Raw genomic sequence first — 25334 nt, forward strand, 5'->3', positions numbered from 1 at the left:
ATATCAAATACTACGCAGCAATATTTGAGACCTGTGTGAAAGTTTAAAATGTGTGCTACACATAATTGAAATATATATTCATAAATATCACACAACCTACTCATAAAAGCTGCTTTTTATACGTGTCTACAAGCCGTCTGTTCTACTTTAAACTAGCTAGAAGTTAGACAAATTACAACTAATGAATGGAGCGTAAACAATGCAATGAAATTTTATTGAGCGTAATATGACGATATTCGTTACGCACGCACTCAAACATGTAAATATTTTGAAAGTTTTGTTTTATCAGTTATTTATTAAACGCCATCGAGTCCAAGTTCATGAAGCTTGTTGACGTTATATATAAAAGCGATTAGTATTCAAAGATCGCAATTAGTCGGTATTCAATATTTAGGTTGCATTACGAAACCTCAGATATTTCAACGGAATGAGCGAATATTTCATAGAAAACGGATTACGTGATTAAACGGCTCGCCCGTGGTTAACCGTCAAAAGAGTGGGCTTATTTGCCGTAGCAACGAGTATTCCTTGACCCACTTGAGGTTGAAAATCGCGATGGCCGATCCGCCACCGCGACTTTCACCGAAACCGACGTCATCTCATTATAATACCCAATACCCCTTAACCTATTGTCCGCTTTCCATACTTAATCTTTGATGTGTGCGCGTGTTAGTTTTTTTGAAGTAAATATCGCTAATTAAATGGATCGAAAAGTAACTTGTTTGTAAACAGTAACGATACGTTATCGCTCAAATTTGTTTCCGCGCGTTATAATGTCACAGTCAATTCCTTTGTGTAATCTGATATATGAGATTTTGAATACGCTACATCAAATCTCAGGGATTTGATTTTGATTTGATATAATTGTAAGAACGTAATGATGACAATCAAACGACTTGAGGTTATTAATTACGAAACGGGGTATTTAGTGTTACGAAGGGACACGTCAGCGGTCGTGTGTATCGATAACAAATGATAAAGGCTTTATTCAAATGACGACCAAATATCTGGCTCGCAAGTCCACAACACACCTAGACGCGGCGGACTATTTATAAGTTCCGGTATTCGATGAGCATTAGCCGTGGCCTAGTGACCGCGATTGTTCATATTAAAGGTTTACAACTTAAAGAAAAAATATCATGTTTACAAAAGTAAGTAGGTAGTAATGCGAACAAAGGGATACGTCATAATAGTATGCTAGTAGTGACTCTGTTTTACGCAGTTAACAAATGTTTGAAAATATTGTTAATGTTCACTAATCTAGGAAAATTACAAACTGATATTTGGTGTTTTGTTTGTCATAAATCTAATCATTAGAGATGTATTCATAAAATATCGTAAAGCAGTTGGAACTAGTTTTTGATTAATCGTGTTTCACACGTTATGATACGAATGATGTCAGTGGTCATTTGTAAATTGGAAGCAAAATGGATGATAAGATGTTCATCCCTATGTTGCGACATTAAATTCCAAAACATTAAACATACAATACTCTGCATATAACAGTTTGGTTTTAGCTAATATTACATTACATAACATTCTAAGTACTATAACAAAACTCTAAGATTTGATTACATCATTAAACTAATTTTACGCCGCAACAGCTTCCGTTAAAATTTCGTGTTTATTATATTTATTACCAAAGAGTGAGTACATAACACGCAATCATATCGGAGACGAGATGTATGTCGCGTAGAGAAATGGTAGGAGACGCGGAGTACCGTTGAGCGATGCTCTGACATGGTTGCGAAGGTTATCGCCGGTGTCACCGACCAGCGAGGAGCGCCTACACGCGTGTATACAAACAATGTTACACACATGCAGCGTCCTCCACGCGACTCGCATGTACATGTGTGAAAACTCATTTTGAAATTTGAAGACGCTTCATACACAATACGGAACATTTGGCTCACTGTTTTTGTGTGGCGGACAAAAAGTGCCCCATCATGCGTGAAGATTTTACGAAGTTCTCATAAATCGTTTTTAATTTTTAAATGTAATATAATCTGGAATTCTTTGATGAATTTATTAAAAGTAGACGACGCTGTGGGGCCTATAAATGCTTTAGATTAATGTACCGAAAACCTTGGCAGGCGTTCGATGAACTTTATGAAACGGGTTCACGTAAGTTCGCTAGCCTTCGTTCCTTTTAAACGAGTTTGCACTTTTTAGTTATGTTTGTGGATATAATCAATAAATCTTATAAATTTATATTATTTTAAGGACTTTGACTCCTGGCTATCATGCGGTTGCTAAATTCCTTTGTGATTTTATTGATGCAACATGGTAGTGAAATTGTGTAAATCTTGATAGTATAAACTTGCAATAAGAATTATGATCTTTAAATGTGTAGGTAGGTACATTTTTTACAATAACCACATGTGTATTTAAACATGTGTTTAATTAGCTATAAATAATATACTCAAAAAAGTAGCCCATACTCCATTGAAATTGCTGACATGAGGCTAACCAAGATGTGTAGTGGCTAATTATGGCGTAAGTAGGACACGTTATACAATGTGCTAAAATAGGTCGAAAGAGATCTCTATAAACAGTATACAGTATACTCCTTCATACATTTTGTTAAACGAAAGTATTAATTTTCATACAATGAGCACGCGAACTGTGACGTCAGCGATACATGAGACGTGTTTGCATCTGCGAACGTGCCCCGGACCTCGTCTTAAAATTCAATAAAGTCCTTTGTTGATGCAACATTTTGCGCAGTTATGATATATATTGCAAGTAACTTTCTATCGTTAAATAATTTCAGGAGTAGTGAAAGCTATCGCGATGTGACGTTCGCCTATGTACCGAGCAGGGCATTGGCCGTCCTTTCTCAACTATCGTACGAACCCTACATGTAAACAAAAACATCTGTCTATATAAAAATTAACACGCGGTTATTTCTTCAGATAAAGCGTTGATTCCGGTATATTTTTGTATCTGCGTTTAAGAGTTGAATTCGTAATTAGTTATTAACTAATTACGTTATCGTGTAAACGTCATTTCCTTAACTACTCTATATTTTATCACCTAAATTATATTAATACGTATGGAGAATCGATATTTAAGGGTCGTTAGGTTATGACTTATGATGATATTTAGTTAATATTGAAAAATTTAGATAAGCCAAAAATCTAATATTTGCGGTTTAATTTTTTTAATAATATTATTTTTCAAGGTTCTAGGCCAAGGCAAATGCACAACGTATTTAAAATCGGTTGTCAAATCTTCGTGAATTAATGTTTAAACTAATATTTAATATTTTATTACAAAATAAATCATGAGCTTTTCCGCAAAAAAATAATATATATATTAGGTTTAAAAATATTTGTAAAGTAAGTAATATAAAAAATGTCTTAAGGCTTTAACGCAGTCACAATAGGGTTAATTGCTCCAACTTGTATTTCCACAGAAAGTAGTTTTATTATTGTTTAGAAAAATGAGAATAGGCCGGTCGATCGGCATGTCCCGTTAACGAACTCGCTACCTACGTGACGTATAAAGCGTGGGCTGCCCCGCCACCGCGCCATTAGTATAGCGCCCGCGCGCGCGATTGCACGTATTTACCGATTCCAGCTCCGCGCTCGCTCTCTCGACTCTATGTGTATACAAGCCCACCAAGAAACATGCATTTCTGTACTCATTGGCACGATTGGTTTTATCAAGAGCCCAACGCGGCGGTGGACCCTGCCGGCGCCGCAGCACGCCGGCGCAAGCCCCGCGATCGACGCCGCCCCCCGTCCTCGTCGCCGACGTCGACGCCGCAGAGGATCTCCGCCGAGGAACTAGCAGAGGCCCTGCGCCCGCATCTGCTCTCGCCGAAGCGGATGTGGGCCCTGGGCTACCCGCTGGAGATCGAGCCCAACTCGTGCAAGGCCGTGGTGTACATCAACCCGCCGCCCCGGCCTCGACCTCCGCAGTTTACATCCTTCGACGTGAACGCGCCGGAGTTCGTCCCCGGCACGTCTCAAAGTGACAGTGGCAGGGGTTCGTGGGGATCGACCCCTCGCTCCGATAGTGACGAAGAAGCGGATGCAGTGGAACATTTGTGTGTGCGTTGTGATAAAATGTTTAGAATGACTCGCGAAGGCGAGTACGTTGTCGAAGAAAGTTGTGTGTATCATTGGGGACGTATTAGCAGTGACTCTCGGCACACTTGCTGTGACGCGCCGTTCGGTTCGAAAGGATGCAGCTCGGCGCGCTTTCACGTGTGGAGTGGCACCCGGCCCGGCATGAACGGCCCTCTGGAAGGATACGTGCGTGCCCGATCCCCTCGAGGAGGTATTTACGCAATTGACACTGAAATGTGCTATACAACGGCTGGTCTAGAGTTGGCCAGTATAGCTGTTATAGCGGCGGACGGTCGGCTAGTTTACAGATCGTTAGTGAAACCTAGCTCTCCCGTAGTCGACCACAACACGAGGTTCTCAGGCATCAGGCCGCGCGACTTGGCGCGCGCGACTAAGACGCTGCGAGATGTGCAAAACGATATACTTGGTTTTGTTGGAAATGATACAATTTTGATCGGGCACGCTTTGGATAATGATTTAAGAGCTTTGAAGTTGTTGCACAGCGCTGTGGTGGACACGTGCGCGCTGTATCCCCATTCAAGAGGTTTTCCCCTGCGACGATCGCTCCGGGCTCTCTCCCAAGAGCTGCTCGGCCGGAGCGTGCAGCGAAGCAGTTCCGGCCACTCCCCCCTCGAAGACGCTCGCGCTGCCATGGACCTGGTGCTTCTGAAAGTACACGAAGAACGCGCACAACGGAACCGTATCACGAATCAGCTACCCATTCTGCAACCGTACGATCCTTTAATTAGTGCCGCCTAACACTTAAGTGATAAATAATGACAGACGAATTTGTTTGTAAACAAATGATGATTGTTGAAAAGTTTTATGGATGATTCTCAAATGAATATAGACATATATTACGTTGACGGAGCGCGCGTACCGCAAGGTATGTGCCTTCGAATTGCCCTGTCGCAATAAACGTAATATTTTTTTTTTAATTCTGTTGTTTTCTTTACCCGTCATGTTATGTAATGAACACATGAGTATTGATAGCTCGAAATAAGATATCATGGTAAACATAAACATAAATATTATGAATAGTGAACGCGTCGACTTTGTTATGATAAATTCAGCGCTCAAACAGCTGTTTGTTGCGATCATATGATAGTTACTTTCACTGAGTTGGATTTCTACTACATAACGGGCGGTCGTTAGTATAGTGGCGTGTTCGGGGTAAGTGGGGCTCTTGCAAGGCTTATTTTATTGCAAATGTTCACTATTATTGATTTTTTTTTAGAATTTTCATTAAATTTAAAAATCTTGTGTAACAAACAGCCAGTGAATTCATATTGATTTATAGGTTTTCAATAGTTATTACCACAGTGAAATACATAACATACGCAGAATTTACTATATAAATACCGCTACTTATTGCTTACCTTACTCATGGATTCTTCGGGGTAAAAAGTATTTTATGTTAGTCATAGGTGCTTTTTAATTTCTCAGAAAAGTAAAGGAAATGAAATCAGATCATATTCACGCTAGCGTTAATAACGACATCTCGATAATCTCAAGGAAACTCCGACATTCAATGTTTACCTGCAATTGTGACTAAGCTCAGCGGATGTTATTTTTATTCAGAATTTATTTTTCTCAGCTGAGTCAGCTAAAATGTCTCGGCTTCTGAGTAGCGTATTGGTTCATCTTCATATTATATTTCAAGGCGTTCGTAACACGCTTCAATTACACTCAAGCAAAATAAAGGTTTGTTTAAACGATATTTATTATGGACAGTGAGCCGACGGCCGTGCACTCGGTGTCGGGTTATATAAGCAGCTTACGTAAACTAATGACGAAATCCGGAGCTGATGAGCAAACTTAATGATTTCTAACTTGTAAGATATGAATGTAGCTAAACAATTGCTATTTAATTCTGCTCTATGATCTCAGTAATTTTTTTGGACTGTATTTATGTTAAAATTTTATACAGTTATTAAAATTTTAATTTACAGATTGAGATCTGACAACTAAATTTAGACTGAAACAAAATTATTATTTTTCACTTTGTCTTCAGATGACATTGTTTTTGTAGAGAAGGTGATCTTGATGGTGCGAACAAGGCCGGGTATTAAACACGAATTAGACGCAAGACGCCATTTCGACTTGTTTTTCGTAAGTTCGGGTGCATTGGCCAGGGAGGAGTAACGCCCCTACGACCGGGCGATTTTAAACATTCTGTCATCGCTCCGCCGAAATATTATCTAGCGGATTTCTGTCTAAGTAATTGTTTACATTGATACGATGATGTGGAACTGATACTGAATAAGGACAAAGGCCACAATCATTTAGCACATGGTAATTATACATTTCCTCATTCGATATGACTGATAACATTGGCAACGGCAAATGGGACGTTGATTTGTCTTCGCGTTTATCTAATCTCTTACGGCATAATATTTCATTGAATTTGCTTCATATTTAATGCGATAACAGAGTATAAATAGTCCATGCATATGCTTGCCAAAGTTTATCATGTTATCGCTCTCGGTCCATACGCCAAATATTTTGAACAATATGAAACGGTATTCTTACGTTTACTTCCAATAAATCGTTAGTCATTGCTTCCAAGAATTAGTTGGAGACTACAGAGCGGCTGCCACGTCATCCTGCTGATCGAGTTCAAAGTGTACATTATATATGGTACGAGTATGTTATGTAGAATTCAACGATTTCTTTATAATATAATATATTCAACACTGACCTGGTTTATCGCTGATATCACTTTAATTAAGTCATGTAACTCTCGCTCTCACAGTTATGGTTTTAAAAGGAACTGTTTAATAGCATTATGGAAGTTAATTCGAAATGTTATGTTTTGACATAAAATCTTATACATATTTCATCATTAATATTAACAAAGGCTCTATCATGAATATTACACGATTGTCGATTGTATTCGTAAATTGAAACAAGTTAACCTACTTTTGAATCAACAACATTTGTATTGAGCCCCAATGCGTAGGCAAAATCTAGTAAATCTGGTAAGTTGGTAAGTATGTAGAGATTGATGTGAGAAGTTATTTGAATAGGAATTTAGCATTTAACGGAAGCTGATATAGCTTAGAGTTGCGTGTTTAATTTAAGCGCCTGGTTGTACAATGAGAGACAATATTGGTTCGTTTGGCCATGGGCCTTCCAGAGTTCGCCTCCGCTTCGTTATTGTTTCGCAATAAGTTGCACAAAGTGTGGGGCCGTTTCGTCACCGCTCCTCGACACGCCTACGAGAATCCCCACCGAGGCGCCGTGACACCATACTAGCCACCTATGTCGACAACGTTAACCCCCCTTCCCCTTTACATAAGGCATGCTACGTAGACGAGGTGTTTCATATTTTAACGATTGTTGTATTTCATTGAAACAGTTGAAAATTTATGCGAGCGTGCCCAAGATCCAAATAAATGAATATGAATAGTAAATAATAAATATCTATTACAATGTTGATTGACGTGCTGACAGTAAGTACTTGGAAATCACGTGTATTTAAGAAAACGACGGATAATTCGCTAAAATAATATGTTCACATCTTAGTTAATTAATAACACTAATTTACATAAATCCTCTGAAGGAAGATGGTTAAGAACTGACTAGAGCCTCGGACCTTGAGCTTATACTGACACAGACTAGTTTTTGTTTTACTCACTAGCTAAATGAACAACTCGTTATTATGTGATCCAACGTGTGCGACTGTATCTATAAACATAGACGAGTTATGGGCATGTATAATACCTACGCAGATGACTTGGAGGCTTGAGTTTTTTGTAGCCGTGACTTCCTTGTTCCCTTGAGAGTACGTTGAACCATGAGACCGTGAGTTGAAATTGCATATTACATATACGAGGCATAAAGGGAAGTGTCGTTTATTATTAATTGTTGAACATTTATCATCTCTTTGAGGTTAAAGATGTAGCGTTTATCAAAACTAGGTCAAACTGTCATCTTTTTAGGAATATCGATTTATGTGTGTGAATATTATTCGATCTTTATTGACCTAAAAACCTGTTTCACTCGTACGTACATGTTTGACGAGTTGTGATTAACATAAAATTATATTATGTACAATATGCGAGGATTTCGCTGATTTACGAATAAAATATTTAATGCTTTGAAATGATAAACCTTGGCGCAGCTATACGGAAATTACTATTTATGCATCTCTACGTACTGGAGTTTATTTTTAGTTTTTAATACTACAATATTTAGGCCAGTGGAAATTAACATTAAATTCGCAAAGCACGATGTAGATTTGAATTTTTGGTATGTCGTTTGGATCAGTTAGGGTGATGTAAATCCCAATTTGCAACTTCGAAAAAGTTGTGCTCGCTGCGCACCACGTGATAAACTGCGAAAATTTTGGACTTTTTTCACTTTTTGCTCTAAAAGTCATAAACTATGCGTTTCCGACAAGTATGATTCAGTACATAAATATAGGTTATTAAATTTGCAACAATTTAAGCCTAACCGCAGCTCTCTAAACCTTATAACGACTAAACTGTGGCCATTCGAAGATGGTTCATTTTTCCCGAAATATTGAAATTTTTAGTTTTGCTCCCGTTTGAAGCAAAACATTGGCAAAAACCGCTCGTTCTATGAGAAGTTCGTATAATAAAGTTGTAGTGCATTTAATTTTCTTTCATAAGAGCATAGAACAAAGTCTGTGAGACAAATATTTCACACACAATATCTGAAAAACAAAAAGAAGGTAGAAATAGATTTTTAAAAAATTGAAACTGAGAGCATATAAAATCATAAAAAGAATAATACTTTTTCATTTGCAGGATAGGTAATTAACAAAATTACAAAATTTGGGAAAGTAGGAAAAAAGATTATACGCAAATAATAAACTGCGAAAATTTTGGACTTTTTTCACTTTTTGCTCTAAAAGTCATAAACTATGCGTTTCCGACAAGTATCATTCAGTACATAAATTAAGGTTATTAAATTTGCAACAATTTAAGCCTAATTAAAGCTCTCTAAATCTTATAGCGACTAAACTGTGGCCATTCGAAGATGGTTCATTTTTCCCGAAATATTGAAATTTTTAGTTTTGCTCCCGTTTGAAGCAAAATATTGGCAAAAACCGCACGTTCTATGAGAAGGTCGTATAATAAAGTTGTAGTGCATTTAATTTTCTTTCATTAGAGCATAGAACAAAGTCTGTGAGACAAATAGTTCACTCTCAATATCTGAAAAACAAAAAGAAGGTAGAAATAGATTTTTAAAGAATTGAAACTGAGGGCATATAAAATCATAAAAAGGATAATACTTTTTCATTTGCAGTATAAGTAATTAACAAAATTACAAAGCTAATTAAATTTGCAACAATTTAAGCCAAACCGCAGCTCTCTAAACCTTATAACAACTAAGCTGTGGCCTTTCAAAGATAGTCAGTTTTTCCCGAAAATTTCAAATTTTTAGTTTTGCTCCCGTTTGAACCAAAATATTGGCAAAAACCGCTCGTTCTATGAGAAAGTCGTATAATAAAGTTGTAGTGCATTTAATTTTCTTTCATTAGAGCATAGAACAAAGTCTGTGAGACAAATAGTTCACTCACAATATCTGAAAAACAAAAAGAAGGTAGAAATAGATTTTTAAAGAATTGAAACTGAGGGCATATAAAATCATAAAAAGGATAATACTTTTTCATTTGCAGGATAGGTAATTAACAAAATTAAATTTTCTACAACTTTATTTTATGACCTTCTCATAGAACGAGCGGTTTTGCCAATATTTTGGTTCAAACGGGAGCAAAACTAAAAATTTGAAAATTTCGGGAAAAACTGACTATCTTTGAAAGGCCACAGCTTAGTTGTTATAAGGTTTAGAGAGCTGCGGTTAGGCTTAAATTGTTGCAAATTTAATTATCTTTGTAATTTTGTTAATTACCTATCCTGCAAATGAAAAAGCATTATCCTTTTTATGTTTTTATATGCCCTCAGTTTCAATTCTTTAAAAATCTATTTCTACCTTCTTTTTGTTTTTCAGATATTGTGAGTGAACTATTTGTCTCACAGACTTTGTTCTATGCTCTTATGAAAGAAAATTAAATGCACTACAACTTTATTATACGAACTTCTCATAGAACGAGCGGTTTTTGCCAATATTTTGCTTCAAACGGGAGCAAAACTAAAAATTTCAATATTTCGGGAAAAATGAACCATCTTCGAATGGCCACAGTTTAGTCGTTATAAGGTTTAGAGAGCTGCGGTTAGGCTTAAATTGTTGCAAATTTAATAACCTTAATTTATGTACTGAATCATACTTGTCGGAAACGCATAGTTTATGACTTTTAGAGCAAAAAGTGAAAAAAGTCCAAAATTTTCGCAGTTTATCACGTGGTGCGCAGCGAGCACAACTTTTTCGAAGTTGCAAATTGGGATTTACATCACCCTAACTGATCCAAACAACATACCAAAAATTCAAATCTACATCGTGCTTTGCGAATTTAGGGTTTTTTAGTGTCGATTTCTACTGGCCTAATTACGTTATGGAGCTTAAATGCTGATGTCTGTTGTATTTCTATTTTCTTCCGTCAAATCTCCTCATGTTACCACTCACTTTGTTTTAAGTGTTTTACGTTTTCACTACATGCATATAAAGAGTAGAAGCTTATCTCATTATTAAAAACGACCTCCCATTTAGTTCAGAGGAAATAAGGACAGAACTAACAAAGCCATTGATGGGTCACTAAAAAGTCCAACCAAATGAATCATACGTTTTTATAAGCATGTGGGCAATGAAGGCAAACAGGTTCAGTATTACAAAAACATTCCAAGGGAAACAAAAAGATGTGCCATGAGTCTGGTAGGTGGTATACTGAAGGTGAACGAATTCTGAATGTATTTAATAAAGTACATATTGATAAAATGGTTTGGCAATGATATCCAAAATATTTTCCACTGTTTATTTTGTAAGGATTATTTCGATGTGCAGACAAATATAGTAGATACAGATAAATTATTTAATTATTTATCGGCTGAGAGCCAAAGAAGTTGATAGCTATGCAAATGAAAATATAAATAAATTATAATTATACTAATCTTTATAGCCAAAGTAGAATATTTTAAAATATTACGTACCACCTTCCATTGATGGTGATTAATTAAATAATCAATAAACGTTACAAACGTTTGTGAACGCCAGAACTCTACATAATTAATTATGACCAAGTACGACTAACTTAGCGTAGGTCAGAACTCAGAAGTGTAGCATAGCAAATTGTAACTTATGCGTAATGCGTTAAAAATTACATGAGAAAATAAATCATTATGTGTTGATATACCATAGTCTATAACTAATACTTGCGAACATTAATATTATCTCCAGTCTCTACACGTATTATATGAAACTCATAAAGAGACAAAAACAAACTATTTCCTCAAATTTCCTGTACATATCGCGTAGGCGAACTTCCCCGGACATTACGTCATCAGGGATCCAGCGGAGTAAGCTGACGTCACACGCCCGCGCTCGAGGTAAACGTAGAGATACAAGTCATCTCGATCGATGTTTATTGCGACATGTAGAGATTTTTTATTAATGCTAATGTGAAATGACTAGAGGAAAAATATTAACCTCAAGCAGTTCACGTGTTTATTGGAAATGTTTACGCTTTGTCTTCTAGCTACGTGAGTTTATCAGAAATGTTGCATTAACATTAATGAAGCGGATTGCATGAGAATTTATTGATGTTGGTTAGTCTGTCTTTTTGTTGTAATCTTATCGTACAATAACTATAAAGATAATTACAGTTTGGAAAGCCCAAGTCGTACTAAAATTACACTATTACTTGAAACTTCAAAAAAATGTGTTTGGAATGCCCATGCCGTTTTACTAAAATAGCACTATTCTTTATAATTGGTTGTGAGCGTATTCTAGTAAATACTGGTAAACCAATCTCTATAAATATTGATCCAAACCATCCAATTTAGGCATCGTTAAAACATAATGAATGAGTGGTTACTGAATATCCCCTGGGCTATAATACCTGACTTGGTTGTAGTAACGCAGTGGGGAACTTAACATACTTTTTTCTATACACTACCAAAGAAGTACAACAATGCAGCTCATTCATGGTACAGCGTGGTCGACTATATACAATGAGCACAGATTTGCCAAGTGAATGCACGCTGCAATAGTAGCGATTTCAAAGCAGTGCGCGGTTGAACGGTCAGTTACCGTCACTTATTCAGTGCTCTTGCGCTCACAGCCGCTGAAATCCAAGGCCTTGGTACAGTGACTCAGTTTCGATATCTGCTCTGGTGACCTTTTACCGGTTCCCGCATTGCTGCACGCTTACCCAGTTTGCTAAATTGTAATGTTATGTACACCACGGAAAGTGTTATGAGTTATGACTTAGATATTGAAATACTATGTGCAGGCGCTCCGAGATAGCCTGCAATGGTTGGTGATGACACATCATGTTTAAACTGTCTCAGTCTTCACTTAAGATAAAACAAAAGATTTATTTAAAAACTATACTATCTATATGAATGTTCTTATTATGTATGCTAAGATCTTAGGATTAAGATTTAAGTTTATTTACATTTGAATCCTACCTCCATGTATTGTTATTGGCAATGCATTGTCGATCTTATATTCCAATTGAGTTAAATAATATGGTACCTACTTATCCGTATGCACGCTTTCTCTGCATAATAAGGCACATTTTTGAACGCATACAAAATTATTCTCTCTCTTTAAGCCTGAAATTAAGCGGACTGTATTATTAGTGAATGTTATGGAATGGATTACTCGTAACTGCCCATCCCGAAGCAGGTATAGGATCACGCGGTGCTGCGTCGGTCCAGAGAAAGGAATCAAGAAAAAATAAGTACCTACGGTTTTACAACGTATTTAAGATAGTAAAAACAGATGTTTTTATTATTTAACAACACGTTATCTTAAAACGTGGGCTTTTACAGAACTTAATGATTTTGCATATTCTGTACCCATAATGAACTTGGTATGAGCATTTTATGACAAAAACGACATAAAAGGTAGAAATTAATTAAATAAATAAACCACCCCGAAATATTTTCATTTAATTAAAGAGTGTGGGCGGTACTGCCTACGTGCGGTCAGGATGCAAGGTTGACTATAATGCGTTTTATTGTCACGACCGTGATGTCTGACATTGTACACAATACACATCAATATGAAGCCTCCAGATAAAAATAAAATAATTTGATCCGTCGTGACTACATGAATTCCATCGGACAAGGGAACAATTATTTACATTCATAGAATATTAAAATGTGTACCTACATCAATATAAGTAAAGCATTCTAATGTATTACTTATGGGTGGACGACCTTTGACATTAGATTCATGAGGTTCTGTTTATACGTATAAATAGCTCTGGGAGTTGAGCTTTAATTTTTTAGTTTCACAAAATACTTAGACAATACACTCAACATGTATTATAATAAGGTTTAAGGTTTAAAGACATAATATAATATCGTGTAACAATGATCATAATTTTCAACTGGATACTTAATAATTGTAGGATAGGAGCGTATCTAGAAAATGTTGCAGTTGGAGTTAGTGGATTTCGTTTTATTCATCACTAGCGACCCGCCCCGGCTTCGCACGGGTGCAATGCTGATACTAAATACACTACAGAAAAACTGTGAACGTTGTATATAAAAACATTACGGCCCGCTCCGGCTTCGCACGGGTATAAAATAGATAGCCGGGCGGCCGGCCGGTACCGCCGCAAAGGCTCAACGGCTACGTCCCGCAATTTTTAAATCTGTAATATCTTCGAAAATATTCACTTAAATCATACGGTGTAAAGGGCCATATAGATCTATATTAAATGAACAATGTATTCGAGGTATTTAATTGGTTAAGGATTAATGCTGTATTGGTTAAAATCGCATCGAAAATTTGCCATTATTTGTCGTAAAAATTAAATGACAAAAAAAAGTTATTGTGGGTTATCCATAAGAGATAGACATATACCATCGCGGACTTTTCTTTAGACCTTTTCAATGTGTATAATATTTAGTACATTATTTTGATAAAACTCGTAGGCCTCAGCCTGCGTTTGCAATGTAAGCGGAAAAAATGTAATTTTTTACGACATCACATTAGAAACCTCAAAAATAACAGTACTTCTCCACTATTTAATGGATGTTATTATACATATAAACCTTCCTCTTGAATCATTCTATCTATTAAAAAAAAACCGCATCAAAATCCGTTGCGTAGTTTCAAAGATTTAAGCGTACAAAGGGACATAGGGACATAAGGACATAGGGACATAGGGACAGGGAAAGCGACTTTGTTTTATACTATGTAGTGATATTCACGTTCAAACAGTTTTTCACGTCATTATATCCCTATTTAACGTTACTTAATTATACGGTTGCATAATTAATTAAAATGTCTGATTTTTTTCTTAGTAAGTAACTAGATACTTTTTTCTGACAACATCGAGGTTAAGACAAAAACGTTACTTTTTTGTTGTCGTTTGCAATTAATTCAACTGAGGAAGTATTAACAAAATATTTTATCTCAAGTTGTGGCACTCAAGCGTAGAGAATGAACAAGAATTTACTTATAAGTTATAATGTATACAAAAACGTTAATTTGTATGTCCAACGTTATATAAAAGGATATTTTAAAGTTTAAGATGTTTCGCAAACATTACTTAATAACCACTTTGAAATAAGAAACACTAAACTGGATGCAATCATGACAATTTATTAATTTTGTAGTTGCCCTATGGTCCGGGAGCCAGCAGCAGATTTTATGACCAAGTTCCTCTCAAGCGGTAATTAGTAAAATGCATCAAAGTATAGTATTATGAAGCCTCGTGAACGTCAGCTGGAGCTCGGTTGGGGGGAAGAGCGGTTGTAGCCTCCCGTATCAGCGGACGGTTTTTCCACCAAGATACAGCCAGCTGACATATATATTTCTCCACAGTTACATATAAGCTATCATCAGGTAAATTTTTGTTTGAGAGGAAATAACGGAAAATAAATTTTTCTTTAAATTTAACTTTCATGTTCGAGACACCAGCTGACGTATAATACACCATGTTGTAACCAGCTGACTATTTTTTTTCGTTGAGATATTGGGTTAGCTACAATTTGACAAATTTTTAGCTGAGAGGAATTGAAAATTTTTTTCCTATGTGCTTGGGAGGCTACAACCGCTCACCCCCCCAACCGAGCGCCAGCTGACGTTCACGAGGCTTTATAATACTATACTCTCATGCGTCTGACGAATTATCTCTTGAGAGGAAATAGTTAACCAAATTTGCACCTGGCTCCCTAACCACTAGCAGCTTTTAAAAATGGTTAGCAGCCTTTTTAAAAGCTGCTACAATGAACTGTCTGTCTATAAAACCATTTGTCAGTCGAACGTTATTTGCGTGTCGAAAAATACTTCGAAAATACTACTTACAATTAGGCTTAAAAGAGTTGCTTGAATGATTCTGATTGCTATTATTGCTGTTAGAAGGTGGAACACCTTAGTTTACTTTTTTCAAAGAATTAAACACCACTTTTATAGTAAACAGTAGAGAAAACACATTTATCATCCCTTTGTCACGCCTCTCTGCCATAGTAAATTTTTTGCGCAGATGGTTCGGTGATTCTCTGGGACATACGTGACTTAAGTCACAAGGACCACAGGAACCTTCGGGTCAATATTGAGTTCGACTATGCGTCCCACATCGCCTGGAGCCCGGACTCGAGGGGAATCGTCGTGCACACCGTCAGGGAGAACCAGATCATGGGCTATAAGGTGGAAAAGAAGAAAGACTTGCTTGTCTCGGTTACGCAGGCCATCACGTTTGATAAGGTAAGTCAATCTAATCAATTTTATGGTAAAGCCTTAAATATAGTTTTATCACAACAATCTATTTGATTTTGTCTGATTGTTTTAGACGTTCTATAAAGATAGTGGTGATTGTATATATGATAAGAGCTCTGGTGCAGGAAAAGAATGGATACAGGATATTATAAACAATTGTAATCAATACTCATATAGTCAAAACACGTAAGAGACTTCTCGTAAAACTGCGGATTCCGCGCTCTGATAAATTGTTTCACGTATATTGTATAGATTCTATTGCCATTTATTATCTGTTGTATTCCATTTATCTTAACTTTCTCATAATTTTTCTAGAGATTATGAGTACTTTGCCTATTAACATTTAACACTGAGCTTAAGACATTGAAAAAACGTTTAGGATGTAATTTTTACACGAGAGAATATTTTAAGTCTTATTTGCATGTGAATAATTTCTTTTGGAGTGAAAGTGATAAGTCATCACCTATGGTACGTTTTCTTAAACACGATGAACAAATACATAGCAAACGATACACCAAAACAAAAAGAAACACGTTTGAACACGTCTGTCCCACATCGGACACTGGGTATGCCGCAGGAATATTAAGCACCTGATGATGCATATATTGAAATAAAAAATTAATTGAACCTCTGACTTTTCCTCGTCATTATGATCTTACAAATCCCTTTTACGTGGTCTACGCACTTGATCTGTTTTCCTGCTACGGATCCATTAAGTCATTAATTCAATGTCGTTTAAAATTCGACAAACGCTTCCGGAAAAACTGAGATAAAATCAATGTTAATGTAAATAAGCTGACCGGTTTTGTGGAAAAACTACGAGATGAGCCTCTAACGTTGTTAACAAACCTTGCGGCATTTTACGGTCAGTAGATAATTGTATGGAGCGTGAATAGGGCTGGTACCTGTGTGTGGTCTTTATGAATAAAATGTTTTTAACTGTTAATTTTAAATCGAAATAACAAAAATATTGTTAAAATGTATATCACCAGCTAATCTTAACCACAATCCAAGAACAATAACTTCGGCACTTCGAAATTTCTTTCGAGAAGCTTTCAACAAATCTTTTAAGTCTTAAATATGTGATACAGGCACTTTGTTTTTGATAGCAATGGTCGGCTCTGGCCAGTTTTATAGCATGGCCATTGTTTCTTAATAACTATAAGTTGGCAACCCTAACGATACACAACGTATATAGCCGCATTATCTTGGCATACTTTTACTTTCGGTTTCACTGTGAATACTTGAGTACGATTGTGTGTATGCGACACGCAATTTTTGTTACTTATCTGCTATTGTTGTTGAGGTAGACTATGGCTGAACGCGGTTTTGTCTATTCAAGTGAGGAATTTTGCAAGATTTACGTTATGGTAAACGAAATATGCTTGTGGGTAGTTAGTGCTATCAGTATTTAGTATGTATTTACTTTTAAGGATTGATTGGTTTGTGAAGGAGATGAATGTTGAGTTACAGTATGTCTTACGCCATTTCATGTGTATATAAATTTGATTTTTTTTGAACGCTATGCTTATATATGCTACCACTAAAGCTCTTTCACTTTCTATCAAGGTATAGCAGCTACTAGGCTTTTTGCGTGAAATGTTAATCTGAATAATGGAATAATTGAAGAATATTACTTTCTAGCTTTTAGCAAAATTATATTCCACTAAAACCTGGTCGCTTGAAATATCTATTTATCCGAGCTTCTGGCGATCAGAAGTATGGAAATTTTACGAGCTGAAAATAGCCTATCCCACGTTGATAGTCCTCCATTCTGCCAAATTTGATTTGATCCGTTGAGCCGTATGAGCGAGATTGACGTATGATTTTACGGCAAATGTCGAAAACTATATATCGGACTGAATTCAGTGGTATAAATATTGATAAACTGATCACATTTGAAACATAGATTTCGCATATAAAGGAGTACACGTACTTTCCTAATGCTATATTATTTCTGCAATTGATGTTTAACGTACAGACTTACAGTTTTATTTTGGTTGTACAGTATAAAACCCCGTCTTTACGCAATAGATTTAAGGACACTTTAAATACATCTTTGATTGGATCGACCGTGTATCAGTGACTCAAGCTTCATAACTTTCAATTTTTATGTGCTAAAGATGTTTCAATGTAAGAGCTGTCTACTTAACTACACTTGACAGTTATTTACATAGTAAGCGAACACGATTTTTTATGAAAACAGTCACCCATATGAACGCCAAGCAAGAAGCCTGTCTCTGCCTGAACATAATATCTAAATGCCATCATCACTCTGGAAATGTCTAGAGTTGCTTTGCTACCATTTAACTAACTCCGACTTGATGACAATTATTCGAGTACATAGCAAACAATTTTGTTAAGATATGTCAATCTGATGCTATGGTTCCTGGGGACAAACTCGCGACCCGCTTGTTGTAACGAGCACCCAACCATTGCACCTAGACGACCGACACGTTATTACCACTGAGCGTAACCAACCGTTTTATTTTCCTTTCTCTAGTGCAATTGAGGTATAATTTATAAAAGACAAGAACACGTATAGATGTTGTTATTTAAATTGCCAAACGAGAATAAGAGGAAAAACTTACAATCTTAAATTAGTTCAAAACTTGCATAAAAAGCAGATATAATCATAGATCTCGAATACCTTTTTGGGCTCAATTACGCTTGTAAGTTTTTCATACAGTGATTTTTTTCATTTACGTATAGCTGATAACATCAGACTGTTTTGTAAGAATGGGTACCATTTTAATGTATTCAGTAGGTACCTATATGGGTTATGGAAAGGTCACTGCGCATAATGTGTTCACATGTCAATATTGACAAGGACGGTCAAACAATGTTTAAAACATACTTGAGTTATATCAAATATTTGCTTTGCATGAGCCAATAAGCATGCAACAAACGCGGAAGACCACGTGTAGATAGTGGATACAAGTCAACAGTGTAATTAAGATTTGTGATAATTATGCTTGTTTTAAGACCTATCGTAATGTTACAATAGTGTGCAGTGTGCTATAGGGAAAATATTGTCAGTAAACTACTTGAACCTTTAAACCAGTGATAATGTGGTTCGATATAATATGCGACAAGTCTTCGTATAGAAATAAGTCGAAATATTAACCTACATTACAATATTATATAAGAAAACGCATAGACATGGCATATACCGATTGTATGATTTGTGATTAGAATTTTGCGTAATGGTTTCCATAACACCGATGATATTTCCATAAAGTTAATGAAATGAAATCTACCTACCTAGTACCTATAATGGATCTAAAACTAAATTTTGTCAATATTTCCTAGAGATCTTGGGTTAATGTTCATGATTTAATATTTACAAGTCTGGATTTAGTTTCCCCCTTCGCAGCTGCGTTGCTTTATATTATGTTACTTAATACCACCATTGATCACGGTTACAAGTGTATTCAATTAATGATACAATTCAGTTGGACTCTCAATATTATTTTTCTCCCAACTGTACCCCATCCTCTCCCAACTGTACCCCATCCCTCCTTGATCTCATCATTGTTTCCTCCCCAACGCATGTCGCTGAGCACGGACAGCGTTCAGCTGACATGTTTTCCTTTCATGACCTTATTTTCCTTTCTTACAAATTAAAACTTCCTAAATCGAAACCTAAGATTATTTTGCAACGTAATTTCGGTAAAATTAATGCTGAGCGCTTGTGCGAAGACGCAATAAACATGGACTGGTCGGTTGTTTCGTCTGCTGAAACCATCAATGATAAAGTGTCACTCTTTAATTCATTAATTCTTCAACTTTATGATTCGCATGCTCCTATGCGTCCAGTTAAGTTGAAACACCTGCCTGCCCCTTGGATGACCGACAACCTTAAATCACTTTTACGGAAGAAGGCGCGTGCAAAGACTAAATTAAAGTTGTCTAATTCGGATATAAATCGTGAAAAATTTAATCGAATTCGAAACCGCTGCAATACTTTGTGTAGGGATGCTCAACGACTTTATATATCTAAGTCGGTTGACAATGGTGATCCTTCTAAAACTTGGAAATTCCTTAGATCCCTTGGAATTGGCAGATCCCAACAAAATCCTTGTCTTAATTCAACCCAGGCCAATGTTCTCAATTCCCATTTTTCCAATCCTCCCTCAGATTTCCATCCTACCCTTAAATCTCATACACTATCCTACCTAAATAACCTACCCCATTCCAGCTTTCCTCCTTTTGTATTCAATCGTTTTACCGAGTGTAGTGTTAAGAAAAGCATATTGTCAATCACTTCAAAGGCCGTCGGTAGTGACTGCATTGGTCGGAACATGATCATTCCAATCCTCCCTATAATCAATCCTACTATCACACATATCCTAAATTTTTCCATTACATCTGGCACATTTCCTGATGATTGGAAAAGTGCTCACATTATACCTCTCCCAAAAATTCCTAACCCTTCCACTACATCTGATTACCGACCCATTGCCATCCTTCCATTTCTCTCTAAGGTTCTCGAACGACTGGTTCAAGAGCAATTGAGTATTTTCCTTAACTCCAATAATCTCCTTAATCCTTTCCAATCTGGTTTCCGTCCCGGTCACAGTACGACCACTGCACTTATCAAAATCACTGACGACATCCGGCGAGGTTTTGACAATAAGCAGCTCACAATTCTAACGTTGCTGGACTTTAGTAACGCTTTCAATACGGTCGATCACGACATATTGCTGGCTTTACTGCGGTCCCTTAATTTATCTGCATCGGCTATCGATTGGGTACATAGCTACTTAAGGGGACGTCGGCAACGTATACAGATTGAGGAGATTTCCTCATCTTGGTGCAATGTTACTGCTGGCGTTCCTCAAGGCGGCGTTCTCTCTCCCCTCCTTTTCTCCATTTTTATTAACACCATTTCCAAAAATATTGAGTCACCCTACCATATGTATGCAGACGATTTCCAATTATATAAACACGCATCACTACTCGAACTACCTGAAGCGATTTTTCAAGTAAACGCTGATCTTGCGACAATCGTCTCATGGAGTAAACATTACGGTTTAACAGTTAACCCAATTAAAACCAAAGCTATTATTTTCGGAAGCAGGCAGCTCGTATCAAAAATCGACTGGGCCGATTTACCAAGTATCGTTGTTGATGGTGTGTCTATCCCTTATAGCACACAAGTAAAAAATCTTGGTTTGACACTTGACCCCAAACTTTTTCGTGGGATGAGCAAATAAAACAAGTCCGTAAAAGGGTTTTCTCATCGGCGTTCTCACTACGGCGCTTACGAAACTTTTTACCGATCGCTACGAAAATTACGTTAGCTCATTCTTTACTCCTTCCTCTCCTTGATTTTGCCGATTCATCCTATCCAGATCTCCACGAATACCAACTAGACACCCTTGAGAAGCTTCAAAATTTTTGTATACGATTTATTTATGGATTACGTAAATTTGATCATATTTCTGAGTTTAGAACAAAATTAAACTGGCTCCCCATTCGCTTCCGCCGGAATACTCACATTCTTCATCTCCTGTATTGTATTTTATTTCACCCTAAAACACCGTCCTACTTAAAAAACAACTTTAACTATCTTAGCTCTACTCACACTCTCACTCTTCGTTCTTCCAACCTTTTATTATTATGTACTCCTGTCCATCGGTCAAACTTTTATGACAATTCGTTTACTGTTCGTGCCATTCAGCTCTGGAACGCCTTGCCGGAAAGTATCCGACGTGCACAAACGCTCAGTTCTTTTAAGTCCCTATTGAAAGCTCATTATCTAGCCATGCAATAGTTGCATTAATTTATGTATAATTATAATTTTTGTATATATTGTTACTATATATATATATATATATATATATATATATATATATATTATTGTAGTTTGTGTAGTGTATAATACAAGTATATTTATATAACTATGTGGTATCTATGTACAGTACCGTCAAATGTGGCTACTTGACCTTTACTTGGCAACTTGACCACACCTTCCGTTTAACAACAAAATATCAAATTTTGTAGAATTGAAAGCAAATTGACCTAACGTATCGATGTTGGTAGGTTTTTAAAATATTAATTGGCGACATATTTTAATTTTAAAGCGGTAACGCTGTTGGTTCTCGCAATATAACGTATCGAAGTGTGACTGTGACTAAGGATCTTTTACCGGTGTCAGTATTATTATGTTTGTAGAGCTTAAACTGCACATCTCAGGTGAGTACAGTTTTGATATGTTGTGTAATAAGCCCTAGAGATTGATTTTACAGTGGGAACTATCCAACTTTAGGCTCATCTGTCGAAATATTTGCTTGGGCATTGATGCCTCAGGTTAGGTCAAGTTGCCATTGACCGCTGCGTGGCAACTTGACCTACGCCTAGGGTTGACACAAAAAATAACGTGACTGCATTTTTTCCTTTTTTTATCTGTTTCGAGTTTTGCATAGTAAAATCAATAAATTTGCTGCAAATTTCGGACAATCCAGATACTTATACTCTCTTTGATGACAACGATTTAGCATATTTCTAATGAAAAATAAATGTTTCCTTACCTATTAATAAATACCTATAAGTATTAAGTAATATACATATACATATGTATTAAATTTAGTTTAATAAATAAATAGTTCATTAAAATTTGTGTCTTGTTTGTGACAACCCTATCCGACATGTAATGCTTTGTATGAAATCATTACAAATCCCGTGGCAACTTGACCAGGTAGCCAGAGCCTAACAGTTTATTGTAAAGCTTCGGGCTGCAATATTTAAAAAGTCAAAGAATTAAAAAGTAATAGCAACTTAGCCTAAAACAAGAATGTTAAGCATCTACCTATGAAAACTGATGTGCAAGGTCAAGATACCACATCAGTGTCAACTTGACCTGTATTACGTTTATTTGTAAATAATGTAAGATTCAATATATTTTAAAGAAATACCTAGTAAAAGTGAATGATGAAATCATTCATGACATGAACAAATCATAAAATGTTAATAAAAGTTTAATATAAATAAGTTAGCTAAGAAAAAGTAAAAAAATGTGGTCAAGTAGCCACATTTGACCGGTATATGTAGTTTATGTAGTATGTAGGCATTTTTTTAATATATCCTTTCTTTTATTTCTTTTTGCGCTATCCTTATTCTTCTTACATTTCCTTTCCTACCAGGTTGCCTGGCAGAGATTGCTGTGTAGCAATAAGGCCGCCTATTGTGCAAAATTTCTGTACCTCATTAATTTGTATCTACCACATTTCCTATATTGTTTTGTACAATGAAGTGTTATAAATAAATAAATAAATAAATAAATATTACGTCGATTATTTAATAAGAACGTAAATAATAATCGATATGACTATCAACCAGCTTGTTATGCATTTCGATAAAAAAATTAGGTCGTTTGGGTGTTATCAAAAATACACTGAGATCACGCCATCGTCGCTTATGTTTACAAGATGTCTCGAATTTTGCTGAATACACAACAAATTATTGTTTATGTTAATAATAGTATCTAAGTCAATATTGTTACTAAGATAATGCATATGGGTGTGACAATAGGTCTACTTTAATATCGAGTTACCAAGAGGATTATACGTATTTTCACCTCAGATTTTATGCATTACTTTGTATAATTTGCAGGTTATTCGATAAGTTTTATCTTTGCTGGAAATCCCAATAGCAACTACCATATTAAATGCATGTACTGGGTATGTGTTGCGTGCATTTATTACGGGGAATGTCTGAATCGGAATCTATTTAGATAGTAATTCCTATGATGAAGTTTTCGCTTGATTAAGGTTCTTTTTCCATTCCTCGTCAAACTAATTTAAGTATTTTTTCTACAAATTAGAATGCGTTTAAATTGTAAACAGCCCATTCCAGTTCTTGTAAACATTTTGTGTCGTCACAAATACGACTAATATTATATCTTATATATAAAATTCTCGTGTCACAATGTTAGTCTGCATACTCCTCCGAAACGGGTGGACCGATTCTCATGAAATTTTCTGTGCATATCGGGTAAGTCTGAGAATCGGCCAACATCTATTTTTCATATGTACCACGGGCGAAGCCGGGGCGGACCGCTAGTAATCTATAATAGTTTTTAATTGATACCATTTATAGTAGTGAGACGTAGTAGATCAATCGAGGCATGTGTCATAACATGTGTTAAGTGGTGTATTTATTAACAGAAATAGACTCATTACGAACAAGAAATTGTATTGAGGTGTTTATCAGTAAACTGTTTCATTTCCGAACTGGAAATTATAACCCGATTCGGTTGCTTTGGTGTCTTAACATCTATACTAATATTGTAAAGCTGAAGAGTTTGTTTGTTTGAACGCGCTAATCTCAGGAACTACTGGTTCGATTTGAAAATTTCTTTCAGTGTTGGATAGCCCATTTATAGAGGAAGGCTATAAGCTATACATCATCACGCTAAGAACAACAGGAGCGGAGCCACGGGGGTAAAACCGCGAGGCACAGCTAGTAAGTACCTAATATAAAAGTAACTTTCTTATCAATTCTTCAGACTTATTTTTCTAGATTCACTAAGATATTTTTTGAAACTCCGTGGGATGTAATTTTATTTTCATCAAACTAAGAAGGCAGGGGAATGGAGAATGGACCATAAACATGAAATTTAATTACGTGAGTTGTATCTGGATTTTCATTAATTTTCAATTTGTTACAAGATACCTACTCCAAGATAACAATTTTGTGTTTTGTTAGAAAAAAGTGACCTAGCCAATGCGACGTGTGAAGGTTTCGCAGCTGAAACAGGTATTAGTGTAAAAACAATAAATAATTGTATTTGAGAAAATGAAGGTTGTATGGCATTTTAACGAGTTTGTTACTTGTTTTTAATTTTTATCCGACTGAGACAGAAAGAGGGTTATTTTATATTTAGGTATCCTTTTATACATTTGAAAATGTAAAGATAAAAAAGTCTTATTAATTTAGTCATACTGAAATTTATTTTTAAAGTTTATCCCAATGTTTTTAAACAGTAGAGATTAAAAACTCTTTCGTAAAACAAAGCATTATATAATAAGGAAGTGATGGACGAAATTTCTCCAACTCAAAAAGAACACGATAATAATACATGGATTATGTTAAAGCTTCTCACAGCATAACTCATTAAGTATCACATAACCACTTTCAAACTAAACTATTTAGGTTATTGCTTGAAGTATAACCATTTTCGCATTACCGCTTATTGTTCGTTTAATCTCTACAAACTTTACTTCATTTACATAGTATAAAACAAAATTGCTTTCTCTGTCCCTATATCCCTTTGTATGCATTTATTAAGTTATATACTAAAATCTTCCTCAACAAAGCGGGCAAAAACTGCCAGCTGGTAATTGTATAATTGTGAAACGAAACCGTTACATCTTGTTACTAGACGTGCGTACGCGCATTGATAATGCAATATGTTATATGAGTAATGGT

At 36.0% G+C, this 25334-nt stretch overlaps 1 protein-coding gene across 2 annotated transcripts in view; it reads left to right on the forward strand.

Annotated features, from left to right (window-relative positions):
• LOC149903244 (transducin beta-like protein 2) overlaps window positions 1-25334 on the forward strand; it is an 84059-nt gene that overhangs the window by 30285 nt on the left and 28440 nt on the right. Inside the window, exon 3 of one of the 2 annotated variants that reach the window (XM_090109104.1) lies at window positions 15667-15887. In XM_090109104.1, coding sequence (XP_089965230.1) covers window positions 15667-15887 — 221 coding nt within the window. Of the gene's footprint in view, window positions 1-3672; window positions 5015-15666; window positions 15888-25334 lie in introns of those variants that run through there. The other variant, XM_090109103.1, reaches the window with a different exon arrangement.

This window comes from Colias eurytheme, chromosome 13 (genome assembly GCF_061535395.1).
Source record: "Colias eurytheme isolate Ceu_HAF_F1 chromosome 13, ilColEury1 Martin Lab GWU primary, whole genome shotgun sequence".
NCBI lineage: Eukaryota > Metazoa > Arthropoda > Insecta > Lepidoptera > Pieridae > Colias > Colias eurytheme.